The 22,915-nt window shown below is 43.0% G+C and overlaps 1 protein-coding gene across 2 annotated transcripts; it reads left to right on the top strand.

The window, feature by feature from the left end:
- Window positions 1–1,413: 1,413 nt before the first annotated feature.
- SCRG1 (stimulator of chondrogenesis 1) lies at window positions 1,414–21,314 on the top strand. 2 transcript variants are annotated; one of them, XM_044430980.1, is made up of 3 exons: window positions 1,414–1,639; window positions 19,839–20,092; window positions 21,204–21,314. In XM_044430980.1, exons 1-3 carry the CDS (start codon window positions 1,610–1,612, stop codon window positions 21,256–21,258), a joined length of 339 nt encoding a protein of 112 aa, XP_044286915.1. In that variant the 5' UTR covers window positions 1,414–1,609; the 3' UTR covers window positions 21,259–21,314. The 2 variants fall into 2 exon arrangements, with proteins under 2 accessions (XP_044286915.1, XP_044286914.1); XM_044430979.1 differs by lacking the exon at window positions 1,414–1,639 and having other exon boundaries at window positions 19,243–20,092.
- Window positions 21,315–22,915: the final 1,601 nt, after the last annotated feature.

Below are 22,915 nucleotides of genomic sequence, written 5' to 3'. Positions count from 1 at the left end.
ATAGCCAATGCCAGCTCCTGCTGGGCCTTCCATGGGAAACCCATTTTATAATTGGGGTGTTGTGAGTCCAATTAAAAATTTGGAAGAACAGCTGACAGATATGGTCAGGATTCTGCTGACAGAAACAGAAAAGGGAAAATTAGGAAAACCTGGACAGGGTTTGCATGATACTGTGGTTAAAATTCCCCTGAGCCCAGCAGATGATCAGGCATGGCAAGAGTTGCATTACTCCACCTCCCGTTCCTTCTTTCATCTCCCGCCCTCCATCCTCCTGCAATCTCGTAGGGAACACCACAGGACCATCAGGATGTTCCCTGAGCCATCTAGCACTTGCATAATTTGCCTTTTTTAAAAAGTTCATGAAAACAGCTGTTAAAGGTGCATTTCCAATTCTGCTTTGGGGTATCCAGGAGGTCCCCAGCCAAGGATGCCCAGAGGGGCTGCTCATGACCACCCACTACATTCTTAAAAAATAAAACAATTCCTTCCGCTTTTGCACACAATTGACCTGGCAGATCAGCTTCTTACCAAGTTCCAGGGGACTGCATGTTGATCAGAAAGGAGCTGTTCCCCCGTTTGCCGCATGATCTTCTGGTTTCCTTAGGGGAGGTCTTGTGTCTCAGGTGTCCCCGAGATGTTGACAGTGCCTCCCTGTTGCAAGCACTGGGGATCCAGCTTGGAAGGGAGGGATTAAGAGGACTGATCTGAAACACCATTTTTACAGGTCCTTGGCTTTTTTTTTGCGGGGGGGGGGGGGAGGACTTGTGCCTCTGCGGTATCCATACTTGAGAAAGTAAAGATAGGACAGGCCCCCATGAGCACTGCCCAACACCACCCCCTCCCAGATTGTGCCTCAAATCTTGCTTTGCACTCACCCCGCCTTAAAAACATATTTTAAAAAATAGCAGTGAACAATAAAGTTGCAAATCAGCATGGACACTGTGTGTGCGGATGCAATTTTACATAAAATTTTAGAATCAATTTTCCTAATATATTTTGGACTTCTTGCAGTCATACATAAATTTTGCATGTATACTTGCTTAAAGAACGCTAGAGATAAATTATGAGAAGTGTGACCATATTCATAGTACTAGTAATAGTACGCTACCTTTCTGAAGCCAAATAGGACAGTTTACAAAAGTATAAGACAATAAAAACATAATAAAATATTTTTTAAAACTCTGAAAACCATAAGAACTGTAACGACAAGTTTAAAAGCCAAGTTAAAAGAATGTGCCTTAAAACCCTACTTCAGTAAGGAGAAAGTGGGGATAGCTGAGTTTCGTTTTGGAAGTGCAAAATTAAGTGCACTGAAAGAATTTTTCCAACATTGCTCAGTCAGGGGAAGCAAAGTAGTAACAAGAATGTCTTGTACCACGGACAACTTGTGGTGGGTGGGGGGGCTCCAACTCTCCAGCTCCTCCCTGGCCTTGTCCTTTTGAGGTTCCCTCTCAAGGACACTGCAAGGACCCATGCGCGGGGCCACTCACATCATCCACGCCAGCCTTCATACCGTGTGTCAGCTTCGCTGTGAAAGACCACAGTGGAGAATACAGCACAGACTCCTGCGATAGTCAGAGCAGGCAAAGTGGTTCCCTATTGTTTTAGCATGAAAGGGTACAACCATCGAAAGAAAGCAGTTCCACATTTTTAAAAATCCCTATAAATAGAAACAGGCAAAGATCCAACAGAACTGTCGGGAAAGCAGACGTTTCTTTCCCCCTAAATTCAATGGGAGCTCTATAATCTGATTAAAGTTTAAGATGCCTTGGAAATCAGCTGCTAATTAAGGCTTGGCAGAAGTGCCCAGCAACTGAATCCAGGTTGGAGAGAATACGCAAGGCTGGTGCCTCATGAAACCAAAGCTAATGTGAGCAGCAACCTCTTAATCTGTCTTTAATAATCTGTCTTCAGGGAGATGTCAAGAGAATGAAATTATCTCTTTTATATGACCAACGATTAGCTGTTTAAAAAGTTACAAGCTGTCATACTCACTTATTCTGCATCAAGCACAGGTTCTGGGCAAGGGGGGTGGGTGGGACTGGGACTGGGACGGAGACCCAGGCAGGCTGAGGTACACGATGACGGAGCAGCTCTGTGTGCGTGCAGTGCTTTCTTTCGAACTGGTGCCAAAGAACCCACTGTGGTCCTGCGCCTGGAGGCTGCATGAAGGCGACTGTGATGGAGAAACTCAGAGGAGCTCCCCCAAGCATTTATGAGGAGCAGGTGTGGTAGCCACTCTGCAGGCACAGAAAAAGGGGACCCAAAGGCTCGTGAACTCAACAGCTGTGAGCCAAAGTCTGCTTGACAACACAATCTGATCCATTGCACCTCAATGGTCCAAAGTGCCCAAATTCAGGGGGATGATGCCCTTCATCTCATGTAGGGCAGGAACAATGGCAGACCTCCAGTTCCAAGGATTTTGCTGTATCAACGTTGGCGCCCACCTAGCTGGAATGTGTCTGAAGGAGAGGGAAGGGGGTTGGGAAAGGATCGGGAAAATTGTATCCTGCCTTCTCTGGTCTCCCATCCTCCCCACACACCTAATCCCCATTTGCCCCCTCCCCGAGACTAGAGAGTTCTTTTCACACCAGGTGCAAGGAGGACAGACCAGTCTCCAACCTCGGAGAGGAATATTCCTAGATTCCTATGTCTTAGGGCCCTAGGATGGCTCCTTTATTGTTATGATCCCCAAACAGAGAACTCTAGGACCTAGAAAGCGGCTACAGCTCCCCAGTGAAGTGCTTTTAGCACTATGACAGCTCAGCAGTTCCTAGGAATCTTGGATGGAGAACCACCACCATTATGCCAGTATTCAAATGGTTTACATGAATCAGGACTCTGCTGTCCATCACTGAGCACACTTCTAGAAGTGTGGACTGTCACTCCCAGCAACCCCATCCCCCGTGGCAGCCAGCATGAGAGTGATCACCCAAGACATCAGGGGCAGGAGGCTAGAGAAGGTAGCACCTGGGCCAGTATGGGATATTCTGGACCCTTCCTGTCCTATCTGCACTTCCAGAGTGATGCTGAACTGAATTCTGCATCATAAGAGGAAAGAAACTGTGCAAAAGCATGCTTAGTAAATATATTATTGATTACCGCAGATGCATTTGGATAGCTCTTCTGATTCACCCATGGATGCTGATGCCAAAAAGTTAAGTAAGCACACCTAAGTGCTTTTCTGGATTGGGGCCTACAAGTCAGATTCCCCACAGGCATCACATTCATCTGTTTCCACCTAAGGCAGGGAAAGTTTTGTGGCAGACTTCAACGGCAGCACAGCTAGGCCAACATCACTTCACTTTTGAACATCCCCTGTGGGAGACACCCCGAACACTCAGTAGAGCAGTCCAATTCCATTAGTTGTCTCTTTTTCTTTACTACTGCAAAGCTCAAACCTCTTGAATGTGGTGCCTTTGGAATGATGTCATCCACTTTAGCATCCTCCATGAAATATGATGCACACACTTGGAGCCAAAGCCTCCATCAGTGTGTGCCAGTGGTGCTGCATGTACCTAGGCAGCCAGATCTTCCATTTAATCCAGTGCTGGCCATGGTAGGATATGAGATTCACAGTCTGGAAAGAGATAGGAGTGTGCTCAAGCAGGACAGCAGAGCATCTTCGACATGCACACCTCAAGTGTCTCCTTCAAGGATCAGATGCACTCCTGCAATGAATTCTGGGCAGGCTGGGACCTCAGCCTGCTCCTCCTTCCATCCACATTGGCACATGGCACTCTTCTTGGGGTTCGCATCAGAGAATGGTGCTGGGGAAACGCAGGAAGCTGCCTTGTATGAGTCAGACCGTGTGCCCCTCAAGCTCGCCATTGTGGATGCTAAGTGGCTCTTGAGGACTTCAGGAAAGGTTCTTTTCTAGCCCTGCCTGGAGAATCTGGGCATTGAATCTGGAACATTCTGCTGGCAAAGCAGGTACTCTTAGCACTGAACTGAGGCCCTTCCTTAAAAGGCACTTGTCATTTCTCACAAGACATCCCATATTTTGTTTGTTTACTGGTTTTTCATTCATGTCCTGATGCCCCTGCCCCGCAAGATGCTCAGATGCTTCACAGACAAAATTCTTTTGCCCTCCTGCACATCCCTCCATGGAAAAACAAACCCTCTGTGCAATGATTAGACTCAGGGAGAGTGAATGGCCCAAAGCCAGTCACTGATATTCATGGCCTGACACACAAATCACACATGTGGTCATACATGGGGTGGATCTAACCGAAGGCAGGGGAAAGCAGCCACCTCAGATATATTGGGGAGCAGAGGCTTGTGTGTGCCAGCACCACATCCTGTGACCCTCCCCCCCAAACTGGTCTGCAGATCTCCCAGGTGCAGTAGAGGACACTGTGGCTTGTGCTAAATGTTGTTGTCTGCTTCCTTAAAAGTATCCCCATTGCTTTTCCCACCCCTTTCTCAGGTAAGGGGAGAATGTTGACAAAATTTCTCACTGGGGAGGAATTGCAAGGGTTCTGCTATGCTGTAAGTGTAGGAGGTGGCCAAGGGCACTTCTTTCTCCCTCGAAAGGCTGCATTGCAGAGCTTTTGCTGCTGAGGATTACGGCCCAGCGATGCTTCCTGAAATGCCCCAGGAGGCCATGTGACATCTCATGGCCTGCTGGAACTACCTCTGGTCTGAAAGCTGTTATTCTCTCCTGCTCCCCTAGCAAAATGTGAATTGTCCATTACAAACCAAGTTGCACAACCACTTTAAGTGCATGGACACCACAGGAGAAGTCCAGAACAAGTGGTAAAAGTATGGGCTGGCCTATAAGAACACTAGAGTGAGACCTTTGCTCCCCTGGGGGTGGCCTGGCGTGAGCTGCTTTAGTCCAACCTACCAAACAGGGCTTTCGAGAGACTAAAACGCCACTCTGGTCTCCTTAAGGGCAGCTCTCACCACAGTTGCCGAGATTAAGGAGAGAGCATCCAAAAGGAGCCAGGGCCAGGCCACATGTCAGCTGCACCATTCAGTACATGGGCAAGCAAACTGCTCTTTTCTCAGTCTGAAGTTCCAAGCAGACATGACACCATTCATGCGATTAGCACAAGTCTGGGGCTCTTTTAAAAAAGTAAGTTGCGAGCATGACACCATGCTCCAGATCGGGACCCTCACATTGGTGCGGCAGGTGCTTTAGCCCTTTGTCTCCTACTGTGAGACGTGATCTGGATTGTGTGTGTGTGTGTGTGCATCCCATGCCTTTCCTTTGCGTTAGGAAAAAAGATCTTATTTACACTAATAGCAGCTCCATCCCTGTGCCTATAGCAAGAACGCCCCTCTCTGACTGGGATCAGGACCATTATGGGGAACAAAGAACAAAAGCCCAGTACATACTTCCTGGCACACAGGAGTCCCAGTTTGCACTCATGATCCCATACCTGCAGCTTATTTTTAAAAGCTATTCACTCAGTGTCAATGGTGAATGGGGAGGGAATGGTGCCGCATCTAGGCTGGGCTTAGCCCTCTGCGTAAAGTATGGCGATCATGGGACTCCAACAGGATGTGAGGTTGAGCATGTGCTTGGCCCTTGTGTGCTCTGATTTGCTAAACAGAATCTGGACTGGGGCCTTAAAATGGTGGCGAGGGGGAGGCAGTCTGACCCTTTGTGCCTGCCATGTCCCACTCTGGGCTTCTGCGACTGTTAGTAAGCAGAAGCGATGCAAATCACATATTTAACCTCTGACTGACATCCTCCCAGGCTTCTTGTAAGGATTAGTGAAATAAGGTATATGGCACGCTTTGAACTCTGGAAATGTGCTGTATAATGCGAAGCATTGTTGTATGCTTACAATAACATGTAAGAGGGATTTGGCTGTTGAATGCCAGAGCATACAGCCAAGCTGTGGATTAGGGCTGCCATGCCAAAACTCCAGTTGAGCACATGTTGGTATATTCTTCACTTTAAGCTATATCCCACCTTTCCACAGTTTGGTCTGCAAGGCAGGGGACAGAAATATGTAACATATAATTCAGGCAGGGTGGCAGGAGAAAGGAAAAATGTGGTCCTCTCCATGTTTGGACAGGAAAAGGTTCTACACATTCTAAAATTACCTAGACCAGACCCTACCATGTAGTCCGGGGCTAGGAGTTGTAGGACCCTGACCTATTCCAACATGAACGTGCTGTCAGTATATGAAAAGGTATGACAATATAACAAATATACTAAACATATATGATAGCTTTCAACTCTCTTCATCACTCCATCTGTCAGCTCTGGAAGTCCTCTAAAGAATCCTTATTTCAGAAAGAGAAAGAAACCAAAATCCACAGTTTATGAGAACCAACCAAATGCCACAAAAGGGCACGCATCTTTTGAGATCTCCATTATCATGCAAGGATGGTAGAAAAAGCAGGAGGAAGAAAGACAGATAAGCATAAGAATTTGGCCAGATGTTGCAGCTGTGAAGTTTGCCATATCATCTCAGTCTCAAGATGGAGATTGAGGACTGAATGAATCCATCCCTGGTAGGTGTTGCAGATATCGGATTACAGTTAGCATTTGAGGACAAAGAAGCAATGGCTGAACCCTATTTCTGAAAACATAAAAGCCAGCAGTGACTCAGATCCATCTCTTGCACTAGGGGCAAAGCAAAGGGTTCCAGGGTAGGTAGAGAACAGAAATCTGTATCGCTAGGTTAAAAGGTCTGTGCATGCATGTGGAACTTTTGTGCAATATGAGAGTTGACTATGTGCTTAAAATGTGTCACAACAATTTGAAGCAGTTGTAGACACTTGCTGAACCACAGGTGGGTTGATTTTCAGGCTTGTGTGGTCCACTTTTATTTTTTATTAGGATCCCTCTGATGCGCAGGAGGAATGGCCGGACCTATGCTCTGTACATAGAAAGGCCCAGGTTCAAATCTCTGGTTATCTCCAGGTAGGGCTGGCAAGAAGACGCATGGGAAAAATAGGGGCATGTGACCCTACCGTTTCTCCTGGAGCTCTGTGAAGTTTTTAGCACTACCAACAATGATGCCCTGCTAGACCAACCCTGTGGGCCTGAAGCTAGGATTTCAGCACTGGTTTCCACCACTGTAAAAGTATTTGGAACATTCTTTTAGAGCATTCGCTCTGACTCAGGAGATCAGGGTTCTGGTCCCACTTGGCCATGGAGTTCACTGGGTGACTTTGGGCCAGTCACTTACTCTCAGCCCAATCTGCCTCGTTGTTGTTGTTGAGAATCAATTCTCCTTGAACTGCTCCAAAGGAAAAAAAGGCAAGACGTTGTATAAATTGTAGGAATTTTGCACCATCTTGGAAGGCAAGATCTGCAAGGCAGTCATGGGAAGAATATTCTTCCTGCCCATAGAAATTCTTTTGTGGAATGTGCAGTGTTTGATTTGAATCCCTATTCTTCTTAATATCTAAATGACACCATTGGGAGAGGTTGCTTAGACACACTGGTCTTTTTTGTCATTGGAATGCTGTTGACATCCAAGTCCGCTTCCTTTTTTTTGGGCCCAAGTGAAGCAGTGCAATCCCCAAATGCTTGTCCACATTCCTTCATCAGGGAGATGACGCTGAGTGAGCTTAAACTCATGGGCATCAGAGTAGATATGGCAAACTCAGTTCACCAATTAGCTGAGAAATGCCCACTCTCTGTGGGACTGCATACCTTGCCTGCATCAACTAGTATTCCTTTAATGCCACTCCTGGAAGAGAGAGACCAGGCCATCGTTATCCTTTCTTTGGAGACTTAGAGACTGAATGGCAGTGCCGTTACTTACATGGAGCCACAGTCAAAGATTATTTAATTATGTATTTAAAACTTTTCTACCCCATCCATCACTGACGTCTTGGGACAGCTTACAATAAAGAAGATTGCATGGACTCTGTCTTTCCCACTTCTGCACAGGCTTGGCAGTAAGTGGAGTTCACCCTGCTCTGCCTACAACCCCACTGACTTTGCCCTCAGGCCCACCCAGGTGGTGAGCAACCCTTGAGCCCTTTCCCCATTTGGAATGAGGCCCTTGAACTGGGAAATGCTTTCCTGACCCTGCTCTAGCAGCGTTGGCTACTGGAAAATGCTGCTGCTTGATGACCAGTGGCTCAGGTAGACAGTGCCATGTGCCACAGCCCTTTAAACATCTGCCTTGCCTAGTGGTTCATTTCTGGCTCAACTTAAGGTTCTGGTAGGGAGCATTACATTGCCAGAGTTTCCATTCCCCTCCCAACTGCTGGGATCCAGCACAGGATCCTGCGCCATGGTTCCTTGGCACGTTGATGTGACCCTGGCCTCCAGGAGAAGCAGGTACTTTCCTGTTGCAGATCTTTACCTTTCTTTGATGTTCTTTATTTGATGTTGGATTACAATGATGGTGATGATTTACATCTATATCTCACCCTTTTTCCTCTTGCAAGGAATTGATGGCTTGCATGGTCCTCTTCCTCACCAGTTTATCCTCACACAAACCCTATGAGGCAGGTTGGGCTGAAAATCAATGACCAGCACAAAGTCACCCAGAAAACATTATAACTGAGTAGGGACTAGAACCTAGAATTCCTCAGTGCATGTCCAACACTCTAATCACTACACAGCACTGTCTCTTCTTGTTGTTATCTGCTTTTCTGCTGGCTTGTATTTTAGTTTCATTTATTATTATTAGTGAATATTTGTACACTGCTTTATTTCATTGAAAAACAATATATATAAACTAATCCACAGACACAATTCTGCCCTCATAGCTATTCCTGAGCAAGGCATTAGAGTATGTTAGGACTAAATGGAACAGCTTCCTTTGTACCCATCTCAAACCATATAGCAAATCTTCAGAATAAGAGGAAGTGGAAATGAAGGGCAAAATCTGTTCTACTGTATATTGTCTAACTATTTTAAAGTATGCTAGCTAAACCACCATCCTAGATATTTTCCTTGTCCTCCTTGAAGACATGCTGAGAAATAATCAATGTGTAAAAAATAGACACACCAAATGAGACAGATCTGGAGGTGGAAATGTGTGTCCTGGTCTACATGGATGACAGTGCAGCAATTTGTAATTCTTCTTTTTAAATGGCATGGAAATCAATGAGTCTTCCACATGAATTTTTGGCTTCCACAGGAGGTGATCGAAGCCCCATCGGTGAGGGTGTCCAAGGATAGGCTGGACATGCACATGGTAGGCACATCATGAGCAGAGCTGGCTGGAGCCAGGGGTCAGACTAGATGGCTCAGGAGGCCCCCTTCAAACTTGCTCTGTTTCTATGTTTCTAGCATCTTTAGCTGGGGGGCAGGGAGTGCAAGTACATCAGAATTTAGAGAGTTCATTAGTGACCTCTGCTGGCTATGTCCATCAATGACAAGAGTTTTGTTTTTTAAAAACCAAGAGTTACTCTTTCCTAGGTCAACACCACCTTGAGCTTAGAGACCAGCTTAAGTCACATTGGCACCGTACCCTGCCACACCGTAAGCCAGATCCTAAATGCCTCTGCTAAGAAAGAATTTCCTCATCCTCTTTTGGTCCATTTTGACCTGAACAGATAGGTTGTGGCCAATGCAGTTCCAGTGGGCTGACATTTGCTATTTTAGTTACGCCTCATTTTTCTTTCAAAGAGCTCACAGCAGTGTATATGGACTCTTATTTTTATCCTCACAACAACCCTATGAGGTAGGCGGGGTTGAGGGATATTGCCCAGCTCAGACCACCCAGTGAGTTTCATGGCTGGGAGAAGATTTCAAGCTGGGTCTTCCTAGTCCTAATCAGAACGAGGCGGGGCAATGGCCCACACAGAAGCACCCACAGGAGAAAGCAGCATTCAGACAGGTGCACACAAGGAGTTTCTTTCCATTAAAGCCCAACTTTTGCAATCCTTTTGGGAAAAACAGCCATTCCAAGTGCAGATGCTTCAAAGCACATTCAGATCACACGTGAAGATGAATTAGCAAGCTGCAAAAATTCGGGCTCCCCGATTCCTGTTGCATTGCATTAGCCTCAGAGGGGAGCTCTCCCCTTGGACTGGATCAGCCTCTGCTGGGAGGAGATACGCAGTTCTGTCCTTGGACTGATAAACCCTGCGGATTTGAATATATCCCTAACAGGCTATTTTCCATAAATGTGACTTGATTGTAATTAACTTGGCTCCTTTCCAGGACATCTTCTAAGGGGCACAATCCTATGCATGTTTGGATGGAAAAGAGGTCCTACAACTCAGCAATGCTGGCTGGGCAATGCTGGGAATACTAGGACTTTTCCCCTCATGTTTAGTTCAAGGCTGCTGGCAGCTTGTACAACAGACAGCTTTGATTTTTGTTTTTTTAATTTTCTTTTTTTTAAGCTTAAAAATTAATTTTCAATCTAAAATACAACCAAAGTAACACTGCATCTAAAATAAAAACATACACAATTAAGCATACAATTAGAATAATTCTGGACAGCACTGTGCCCCCTGTGGCTGAGACCAAGGATACAGGTTACAGATAAAAAGAACTCATTCAAACATTCTGTTTAGACATTCCCCCACCCCCCATTTCCAAAACTGCAATGATTCTTTTGATGACTCAGATCATTTTCATTTTAAAAAAAATTCTCAAAACATGTACCCCAAATATTATTAAATGTATTGTTCTTTATATAACCTTTTCTCATTCTAATATCACATATTAATTTGTCATTCATGGCTATATTCCAAACTTCTCTATATGAATCACACATATTTTACTTTCCATTTCTTAGCTATAATTAATCTCACTGCAGTTATTTAATTTATTATTAATTCTTTATTATTGCAGCTCCATTGTTTCTTATCAAATATTGAAAGAAATGCAATATCAGGACATATTTCTATATTAATATTTTGCTACACTCTTTAAAAACCTCTTTCCAAAATTTCATTATATATTTGCATTCCCAACACATATGGAAATATGTACCTACTTCCCAACCACATCTCCAACATAAACTGGAATATTTGTTATCTAGACAGTTCAACTTCACCGAGTTAGATACCACTTCCATGCAGTTTTATGTGGAAAAAATCTTTAATTCTTACTGACAAACTCTTCATCCAAATATTTTCCAAATCTTCATTACTTCATCAGCCTACAGCTGCTTTGCCAAGCTGGTGCCCTCCAGATGTTTGGGACTGTGGCATTTCAACATGTGGCATTTTTCATGCATTTGCAATTCCTTACAGTTGTTTGGTTGATTCCTTGAGCCTCCTGTTTTGCTTCTGCTATGTCAAAACACTTCTCCGTTGTTGTTTTAGAATGGGAAAATAGTGTTACTATTTCTGGGACTTCTGTTACTGTTCAGGCTGTTCTGCTATAACACAGTGCCACCTAGGAGTTACGCAGCAGAAAAGCAAGGCAGGAAAAATTTCTTTGTAGAAAAGCGAAACCAAAATTAGATGGAGCGGACTAAAAATACACATAGCAAAGCTCCACTTGTCCCATAACCCCTAATTATTACCAGGCTGCTAAGGACGGACTACAACTGTGGTTCAAAATATTCAGAGGGCATGTGGAAGGCAAAAATGGGCAACTAAATTTACTTGGGACTGCTTGCCTTAAGAATGAGACCAGTAAAGTGAATCACGATAGAGCTTTACACAATAGATTAATAATTATGCATGGTAGGGAGAAGGTGGGCGGGGAGATAAGAGGATACAATGGAAGCATTATGCGAACAGCTCAGCCCATGAAGCTGTTTGGTGCAAGATTCAAGGTGGGTAACCATACTTCCTCACACAAAATGTTGTTAAACTAGAGAATTCACTTATGCAAGATATAGTGGTAGCCATCAATTTGGATGGGTTTAAAAAAAGAATTAGACAAATACATGGAGGAGAAGCCTATCCATATTTAGTAGCCCTGGTTGCTACCTGCTGCCTGTAGCATCAGAGGCAGCCTGCCTGTGGACACCTGATGCTGCAGAACTGGTTGTCCACCATGTAAGCAGAATACAGACTAGTTGGAACTTGGTCTTATCCACCAGAGCTCCCCTTATATTCTGAAGATACACGGAGTTCATTTTATCCTCACAACAGCCCTTGAAGTAAGCAGCTTCTTGTTATTTCTCTGTAGTGGACTGGATCCGGGATCTGTCTTCCATGGATAAAAGGGATCCATTCAGAAAGGGCATCTGCTAATCCTCTGTGCATCATTCAGGGTAGCCCACTTCTGCACGGTTGATCCAGCTTAAATCACGAGCCTACCCACTGACTTTCAGAATTAAACTCACAGCAGTTGAGTGGTTTGAGCCTGGATTAGTCCCACAGATCCAAGCCTACTGACACAAACTTGATGGTTAGAAGAACAACAGAAAATAGGTTGATTGCAGTCTACCTTCACTTTTTAGAAAAGCAATTCTAGTCAAAATTGCTAGCTATCAGAGGGTAGGATAGCAAAACATTAATAACAGGATGTACTTTTGCATGTGCATCTTTAAAAGCTTCCCTTGTTTTACTCATGGTGGACATATTTTAAATCTGTGAAGGTACCCAGGATATGGGAATAGATCCAGAGGGAGAGTAAGGCCAATTTAAATCTAACTAAGTGGCAAACTTTCCCAACTTGAAATTCTACATATAGAATGCCCTCCCCCCACTAGTTTTTTTAATTACATGTAAATATAGGGGTTAGGGTTTGGGGTTTTGGGGCTGGGAGATTGTTTTATGTTTATATTTTTTCAAATGGATGATCAATAATAATGTAATAATCCATCTATTTGGAATAATATTCCTTATAAGAGATTTTCTAAATATGAATGGTGCCTGACCAAGACAGTTTGCCACCTGATGTGGATCCAAATCCATTCTCACATTACAGTCAACATGGTAAAACTCATTTGCTGCTCTTCTCAACTTATGGGACTAGTGCTGGATAGGAATAGTTTCTAAATCAAAGTTGTTCTGCATGAATAACATCAAACAAAATGTATTCATAAAACTCACTTTCAAATGGTACTTTTATGTTTCATTTGGCATGCATTTTCTGCCTACCTTAGCAATTTCATACAATTCATGGAGATATAAGGAATAGTAATTAAAAACGATTCTCCTGTATGCCACCAGGTGGAGCCACATAACCTTAAATTAAGGGATTTTCAAACTGCAACACAAAGAAAGCTAATGCACAGGGGATCTCGTACTATTCCCAAATTCTTTTGCCTGTCCCAGGACTGCACTAACTTTTTTTGCATCTCCAATTACAGAATGTGATTTAATGAGTATATTCCACACATTTTTTCCATGTTGCAGATAATGCTGGGACATCATTCTTAGCCCACCATATTCACTCATTTTTTAAATTAATGTATACCCCCACCTTTGTATTTGCATGTTTAAAGCTGCTGACAAATTTTAAGCGGTGAAGCTACACACCAGTATTGTCTGCAGCCTGGCGAGGGACGAGGGCTTTGCATATTCCACGGATGGTCCTTCAGTATTCCATATCTTCTGAGAGAGAGCTTCAGCATCTAATAAAACATCTGCTGTCTAGTCTGAAACTTTGGTATTTCCAGAGAGCAGGTAAAATGTGGTACTTTTCCTCTCTGCAGTACTGAAGAAACTCCTTACGGCAGGCCCCAATCCAGTCCTTTGGGGTTTCTCAGAAGGCCACCATGCCGTCTTCTCTTTTTCTCACCACATTCCCCCACCCCTGAACTATCAACATTAGGTGGTTTTCTGGCTTTTGTGCCACTTTCCCTCTTAATAAAGGTTGAATGGTTTCTCCCAAGGATTAGTTACTGGCTCTAAGAGCTTGGGGCTAAAGTAACAGCATTTGCTTTTAGTTTTCAGGGAGATTGGCTTCACCCTTTTGCCTTTGGCCTCTCCCACCCTGGAAGGCAGTCCCTGTGAGACTTTCAGACTTGAATTTGGTCATTGGCCTGGAAGGCACCAGCTCTTGTTCTTTGCTGCAACACGCTTTCAGGAATCTCTGTGTCGAGACAGGCTTTTATCTGACAAAGGCAGCTGTGTTCAACCTGGTGCCCTTCAGGTGGTTTGGATTACAGCTCCCAGGAGCTCCATCCAGCATGGGCAATTGTTAAGGATGAGGGGAGTTGTAGTCCAAAGCATCTGGAAAGCACCAGGTTGGGGAAGGCTGAGATAAGGCACAAACAAGTAGCTCTTTGCAATGCTTTTTAACCCTGCCTCCCTGGCATCTACTCAACATGGCAAGCTGGTATAGTGGTTAGACTAGGACTGGGGAGTGTTAGCTCAGCCTGGTGACTCTGGGCCAGCCATTCTCTCAGATAAATCAGCCTCATATGGTTGTAAAGAGAATGGTGGGAGAGAACCTCTGGAAAGCCAAAGGACGGGCTCAAAAGCACTAAAAGAGAGGATCGCCATGCAGCCTCCACAATCCATACCCTCATAAGGAGAAAATGCTCCAATATATATGAGTAGCGGCTGCCACAAACGGTCTTCCTGGCTGGGAGGACCATTTGGCCCAAGGCTCGCATTCATGGAGGCCTCAACTTTCGATGTGCTGAAGAAGGTCAAGAATTACTTCCAGTCAAGCTACTGGACAAGATCATTCCAATGGCCTTGCTGCGTTTTGTCATATAAACAATGACACTGCAAGAAAACTACATTTCCCCGTAATAATTGGTCAATTGCACTGAGAATAGCTAAGCAAGCACTTGCTAAATAATGTTTATTTCAAATTATTGGACTGTATCTTTTTGTGTTAAAAGTGCTGATTGGTTAAATGTAAACTTTCAAAACACACCGGTTTCTATCAGTTCAACCCTGTTTTGGCATTTGCTCATTCTGTATTACGCCAACAGGGGCTCAAAAAAGGGTCCTTGGGCCAATTTAGTGGCATAGAATAAATTTACAATTTATTTAATAAATAAATAAATGGCAGTGGCCCCGGCCTCTCTGAGGGGTGCAGTGTGGAGCCATGGTCACAGGCATCATGCCCATCATGTTATAAGCCCCCCTGCCCACCATGCTGCAACAAGGATGACAATTGGGCCCTGTGTGTGAGAGAGAGGAATTGTGAGCTCCGTATCCACACACTGCTCATGATGACAAAGACAATTGCATGAAACAATTGTCCAGATCATAGGACTCCAAAGCATGCAGGCCTATGCACACTTCTTCACCAGTATTGCCCTATGGAATCTGGTTGGATTTACCCCTGAGTCGATTTCTCTGTGCAGCAAACAAGTCAAGTGTGGTTCTAACATCCTCCCCAGCCTTTCTCTTGCCTTGCCACAAACATGCATGTTTTCTATTCACTTGCAATCCCAAGCACTGTTTTCTGTTGGAAAAGGGCTTCTTCACGTCTCGCTTGTCAATGCAGGATGTGAACTAAAGAGGGCATTTACGAAGTCCGGCCCCTGGCTGGACAGAGGAGCCGGTCTGCCACTAGCAAGTAAGAGCCCGGACAAACAAAGGGCTATTTCTCCAGGACGTCCCCTTAGGATAGCATTTCCTCCCCTCCCTTTAACTCAGCTCTCACTCTGCTTGAGCATTTGGAAAGACACAAGTGCCAAGGAGGCAAGAAACAGAAGCAAACAAATCAGGTACGTCTCCCCTCTTCTTTCAAATTATCCAAATGAATCAGCTCCCTTCAGGTTGACTGGAAGAGCTAAAACTAAAGCTACATGCTAAATAGGCTGTTGCGCTTCACTAGGTGGTGGATATGGGAGCAGAAATAATAATTTAACAGCCCTGACTCGACTGCCAAGGAAAGGCAATGCACGAAATGTAGAACTTTACATGCAATAAATGTGACAGAGCGAATGTTGTGCTGAACATTATTGTGACGCAAAAGTGCAGCAGGACTGATTTCAGGATATACAAATATTCTGGTTGCTCTAATTAAATTAAATGGAGTTTCATATACATTTTAAAAGCCTAGCTCTTGTAAAGAATTGCAGTATTGATGGTCTGTACAAAGAGGCAATTCATGGAGTCCCATCCTTAGTGGATTAGCTGCTGTCCTCACCATCACACATAATGTACTGTCTGTCTTGATAAATTAAAGGGAAAGCTGATACATTCAATTTTTAGAAATTAGAGTTCACTGAATTTGTTTATTATTGAACAAATTCTTGCAAAGTGGCATTCAATATATTAAAATACTTATTGGTATATTTGTATCAAAATGCTTTAGACTGGAAAGAAAACTAAAACCCTGATCACTAGAAAGAACTTCATAATTGCTAAGTTATTTCTGCACCACCTTGAAAGCTGGTTGTTGGTACATACAGACCAAGAAACCGTTGTTACTAGGAAAGCCTTTAGACATATAAGTCAAAGTTTGGGTCATGAAATGTACTCCAGAATAAAGGCCAGGCACTTGGATAGTAAGATGAGATCTAGAATATGAGTGTGGACAATGAAGAAATGTGAATAATGCTCAGTTGCCGATTCTCTAAATTACAGATTGTAGAGATCGGCTGAGTTCTCTTCCTAAAACTCTGTGATAGGTGTGTAGGGTTTTTTTAAGTCATTCCTTACAGTAATACACCTCATCTTCATATATGTGGATTAGGTGTAGTCTGATGGCTTGTATCATTTTGCCATACTTTTATACGTAACTGTTCACATTAATCTTGACAATTAGAAATCATCTCTCGAAACATAAATAAATACATATTTGCATGTGTATTTTACCTCAAAATAGCAATTACTTTCATATTTTATCTCAAAATGCTTATGTAAAGATGTATTTTCTACTTATGAACTGCTGAAAACATTCAGAGAAATTCAAAATCAGGTAGATGTCTAATTAATTTTCAATTTGCACATTAGTCCAAAAGGTGCAAACAAGTCATTTTGCATAAGAATTGCACAGATGAATCTTCAATCATTCCTAAAGATATATCTTTACATGTATGAGCCTTAAAAGCATCATGTCTTTTGAAGCCATATATTACCTGTATAATATATGCTCATCCATATTCAGCCATTTAAAGCAGTTGTTAGAGTAAAACTCTTTAAACATGGACACTTTTTCAACATATTTACATCTCAGCCCTGAGGAGAGATGCAAACATAGTAAAAGACAAAATGAGCAGGACCTCAAAATCTTACTTGGGACCTCTAGTTCTAATGCACAACACAGTGGGACATGCATCTTAGGTTTTCTAGTGATCTGATAAAAAAAGAACTGACAACATGTGATCACCATCCTAAATATTTAAAGCCATACTCATAGGCTCCAATACACACAAAAATATTTAAAATGCTTACCTGTTGAGTGGGAGTCAGGCATAGTACCCGCTGAAGTCAATGACTAACTTAAATCAATGAAATCAAGTAACACTAAGGCTGCATCCAAGCCACTAGCTTGACCAAGAAAGTGTATATTGAAATGTGATTTACCTTATTATTGCTTTAAACCAGCAGCAGACCAACATATCTGAGGGCCACGGCTCCCATCACTGGTCACCGCTGGCGATGCTGGCTAACGCTCATAAGATTTGTAGACCAAAGCACTCAGCGAGCTACAAGTTGCCAGTCCTGTTTTGGAGATTAAGGGTGCCATCCAAATGGATGCATGTAAGCCTCTGAACACAGAGTTTCATGGACATGCAGTGCTGAGTGTAAGCAGCAGTGAAGGCCATCTTTACCTCTCTGTCCTCCCACTCTGCATTTTCATTAGGAGGGCTTTTTCACAAGGCTCCCTAGGGCATGTCAGAGGAGAAAGAAATAAAGGAGAAGCAACTTTAGGATATCCGCTATACTGGCTTTGTCTGCCTGCTCCCCCCCCCACCTCTAAGCCCCCTCTCCCTATGGTCACCTTCTTGACCTCAGAAAGCAGTCCCACCTCTTGGCTCTTTCCACACCTGCTGTGAGGGAGAAGAGCTCTGATTCCTAACTCTGAGCTCTGAACATTATCTTGGAGCTCTGATCTAGGAATCTGAAAAATCCTGGGGCCTCTCAGATGCTCCCTAGGGGGCATAGGATTGCTTCCTAAAAGTGTCTTCAAGGTATTTTTAGAAAAAGATCAAGAATCACAGCTAAGATCATCAGAGAATATATGGCACTGGCTTTATGTTTAAAATGGAAAGTGAAATAATTTAATACAGTCTATGGTATCATCAAAGCATTTTTATAATATTAAGGGTTTTTTTTAAATGCTAGCACTCCTGTTGACTCTGGCCACAATACAACAGAAAGTAGAGTGACTGAGTCTGTTGATTGCAATGGGCATAAATCTGTTTAACTTAGATTTGGATTCTTGCCTTTGGCTGTCCTCTGTAACCCATGGAACAGAGGAAGTAAATCCCCGGTGGGAGGTTCCCCCGGCTCTCTAAAGGAGGCGATACTACTATATCTGGTCCTTGTGTGCATGGCAGTGGGCTTTAAAATAACCCAAATCAGTATAGCAAGTTCAAAGGTAGTGATCCTGGCTATAAGAAAAATTCTAAAATCTTTGTTAGCATGATACTTTGATTAAAGCAACCACAAAGACACAAAGCATGTTGAATGTGGCCAGGAACACCACTCTCTTTTAGGCCAAGGGCCAAATTCCATTTTGGAAAAACACTTGAGCACAGGCTGGTGGTGGTAGGACCAAAAGCAAAGGGGTTTGCAGCCAAAATACCAGCATGTTTTAGCTTAAACCTAATGCCAGTAATGAAGCCTTAGAAGAGGGATTGCAACCTTTTCAAATGAAGTAAAGCACTAGGAAGCTGGCAAATGAGGGGAGGAAAGCAGAATAGCCATTTAGGAAACCTGGAGGACCAGATAGGCTCCTGGTCCTGTTTGAGGTTTCCTAACTCCAATTGAAAGCACTGCATTCAAGAAGAAAAGGTCAGAAATTGAAGAGTCTTAACAAGGGAAAAATTGGATTACTCCAATTCAGAGCCCCAAAAAGCCAGAGGATGACTGGATATATAACTGAGAAAATGCTGCCTAAAGGACTGATACAATGCACTGGCACGCAACTGGGCATGGTCATGGATCCCATTCTACCATCTAGCAGCATGTTGACCTGATAATGGTCAATGCAAGGCACACGCAACTGCGGCCTGCACAGCAAGCACTGTGTCGTCACATGCAGCAGATTGTAGGATGCTGAGCTGCTCACACCACTGCAATAAAAGCTGCTCCAGGCGGGCACTTCTAGGATCACAAAAGAAGATGCAGCACTGCCTCACTAGATTACTAAGGTCTGATGAAGGAAAGCTGAGAGTTAAAGGGTTTCAACCCAGTTTAGATTCAATGTTGGTTGAAGAAAAGGCAAAGATAGAAGAAATGAGAAAAGTAGCTCAGAAAAAGAGCAGCTCACCGATACTGGCTTCCACAAAGTCCAGGGTTTCTCTAAATGTCTTGCAAAGCTCTGCTACTTTAGCCACTGAGATATGAAAGAGTTTTAAAGCCCTCTTTGTGGCAGAATTAGGACCTGGGAACTCACTTGAGTCACGAGTCATGGTTTTGCAAGCAACACATTTCCAATTAAACCATCTCTGAGCTCCAGTCTCTGAACATTTGCTGGTATGAGCTGCTGCAACCATTTCTCCAAGCATTCAGATAAATTCACTAGTTTCTTCCTGATCTTAATCTACAGAATTCTTTAAGAGACCTTTGCATAATTGTGGAAATGCTGTTTCTAACAGCTGAAATGCAAACTCTTGAGAAGTATCAAGTAGTTAAAAGACCCACTGATTTAAAGCAAGGATAGGAAACTTCATTTCATTTGAGGACTACATTCTGGAGATTATTGTCACTGGGCTCCCTTCCCCTCTCGATCTGCCACTGACTCATCTTTTCCCTCCTCTTCCCTTCCAAGGGACTGGCTAAAGAGTGCAGAGAACTCTTGCCAGAGGTCATCCCTAATTGCTTACAGAAAGCTTACAAGTTGTCACCCCATGAAGGAAGAAATCCAGAAATTCCAAAAGTCTCCTAATCACTTTCTTTTCCTTCACCAGCATCGCAAGAATAAAAGAATGAAGATGCTCTCCACTCTTCTTTTTCTAAACATGCTGCTCGGAGTCAACCTGACACCATCTGGCCGCCTTTCGTGTTACAGGAAAATACTGAAAGACCACAACTGCCATAATATCCCAGAGGGAGTGGCCAGTCTTCGGCCGATTGACAGACATCTTCAAGATCATTTTTGGGAGGGAAAAGGTTGCGAGATGGTCTGTTACTGCAATTTTAATGAACTACTCTGCTGCCCAAAGTAAGTGTTTCTAAGAGTGGCTTCTTTCAGACAGGTGGCTCCTGGAGTAACTGGCGAAGGCATCGCTTAGCTATTCCCATCTCAACATTTGTTTGTGGTGAGAAAATGGGCAGGGGCAAGAGGAGTGGGAAGATTTCTAATGGAAGACAATGACATCTTCCCAAAATTCCCTGATGGAGCAGAGCAATTGCATAATGGACACCTTGTACTCAAGGTAGCCAGTCCATATATGGCTATGCATAATAGTCACTGAAATTAAAATACAGAACCCTTGTATGTTTGCAGACTGCCCAATGATAATGGTTTCATCACAGACATTTTAAAACGGCCCAAATTTTCTTGCCCGCACAAGCACAGCTATGCAGTGGACTATTTCGCTTTGTGCTGAAAAGATCTGCATTACAGTTTATTCAGTAACTGGGTAGTTACTGTATTTGTTGTTAAACATGCTTCCAAATAGACAGCTCCGAGAGCTACCAATTCACTCTTTCCCAAACTGGTGCCCTATGCAATGTTTTGAACTACAACTCACAGCATTCCTGGCTATTACCCAAACTGACAGGACTAATGTGAATCAGAGGCCACAACATCTGGAGGGCACCTGGTTGGGGGAGGTGGCACCAGTCAGAAGGCAGTGTGCAGCTCTTACACCTTTCCCTGATTAATGGATTGTTTGTGGGAAGAAAAAATAAGCAATAGGAAAACACTGGAGTTATAATGGCTGACAATGACTTCTTGAAACCATCAAATCAACCTCCAATTCTGTCTTGGAATCATGGCAACTGTACCAAAAAGCTTGGTCTGCAAGCATTCTAAATCTCAAAATGAGCACAGCTATCACATGGATTCATGTTGCTCCTTCTCTTGTAGCATTTAGGCAGTTCCTTAGGATTTTTTTAGCAATTCAGGCTCCTTGTAATATTTGATATTCTTTCCCCAATACTCTATCTTTTTTTAACTAGATGGTAGCTTTATAAACTGTGTTCTTTTATTTTTAATACTTGTTTTATTTATTCTGTATTATTAGTCTCAATAATAAGACAGCAAAAAGAAGTATCAATTCATATCTATTCCAGACTTTTGAATTTAAGCTTTTGCCAATTTCTTTCAGAGGGATCTTTTTTGGTCCAAAGATCTCATTTGTGATTCCCTGCAACAGCCCGTAAAGAATACATCACTTTTCAGAAAAGATGGCAAGTGGGACCCTGCGGCTGAAGACTGGGAAAAAAACCAATATATCTTGCATGGCATGCAGCACTTTTTTCTAAAAAGTGGAAAGTATACTGCAGCTACGAGTGTTATCAATGGGCTGCAATTTCTTTAAAGTAACATTAGCAGCCCAATGCAATCCAACCCATACTTACTTAAAAGTAATAATTTTTGTGCGAATGGTATTACTTCCAAGTAAGTATGGGTTACAAAAACTGCAGCTTAAGCTTAATAAAATTCCAGCTATAGTTTGAGCTCTCCGGTTTAACAGGGGAGATACATTGGTATTCACTGACCAAATTTACGAGGCAGCATAGCAAAACAGAAACCATTCCTTAATGTGCAGTGATAGCCTTAGTTAATATTTCATATCACTGATATTAACATTATTATTGTATTGTAGTTGTTGGTGGTAACAGTGTTATTGGATGTTCGTTTGTGAGTCATCTCAAGAATCCTTTTCTGACCCAATGAGGAAGGACATAAAAATAAAAGCTTCATTAGTTATCTTAGAAAAATAAAAATATACTCAGAAAATAAGGAGTCCTATCAGCATACTTTTTAAAGGCAAATTCTGTGGTAATACAGATTGTTGTAATTCTGTTAAGCGCCTTCTTTTCAATGGGTTTACTTCAGCATTGGTTACAATTTGCACAGATCTTCATCTTCTTGGGAACACAGGTGGCTCGTGTACTTACATAAACCCAAAAGAATGCTAAACCATGCACACACAACCATGAAGATAATGTTGCTGAGATGATGCAAAACAAATGGTTTTGCTTGTTAGAAAAAGTAGAATATAAATCTAGTAAGTAAATAAAGGAAAACAATTCAAAGCAAGGAAGGAAGGATGTTAAGATATCCTTTTCGAACACAGAAACAGACTTACTTCATCACAGCCAGAAACTGATGGAACATTGTCTTTGTGAAGTTTTAATTGCTAATCAGAATTCAACCCCCTACCCTGTGCACAATCCCAAATATACCTTGCAATGTCCCACATTTGCCTACGCAAGTCTGCCTGTCCTCCTTATTGGCTTCAAATGCATAGACAGAATTTTCCATAAGGAAGCTCAGAGGGATCAGAAGCTATCTATGGAGGTTGGAGAACCTTTAGCGAGGAAAAGAAACCTTCAAATGGTTCAACTGAAAAGTAAAAAAAGCCCCAAAACCCCATGAGTTCTTAGTGCAGTGAATGGTAGGTGTGATAAACCAACCAGTAAACTGATTGGCTCCCTCTGCTTTGGTTTATTTGAACAGGAACCAATACACTCCCTCTTCTGAACATTTCTGTGTAAGTGATAAACAAACATCTAAGGAATAAAGTTTAGAATGGAGCAATGCAAATCTCATAACACGGCAATGAGGCTGTGAGTAGATAATAAGTTTGTGGCAGCTCAGGCCTATGGTAAAGATCCAGATAAGCCATGAGAAAGAGTTCAATGTGGTCAGTAACAGGGAAGGGACCAGGGATATTTTCATTCAAAGGGAATGGAAGGCAGGGCAAACTGGCTCACCCAGCCAGGTAATCCAGGAGTTGAAATACAATGAAGTTTGCTGTATTTTTGGCCCCACTGAACCAAGATGAGGAGTGCTGATTCATGATAATGAGTC

Source organism: Varanus komodoensis, unplaced genomic scaffold, assembly GCF_004798865.1.
Source record: "Varanus komodoensis strain SLA01 unplaced genomic scaffold, ASM479886v1 scaffold21, whole genome shotgun sequence".
Taxonomy (NCBI): Eukaryota; Metazoa; Chordata; class Lepidosauria; order Squamata; family Varanidae; genus Varanus; species Varanus komodoensis.
This window is presented reverse-complemented; position numbering and strand designations above follow the sequence as displayed.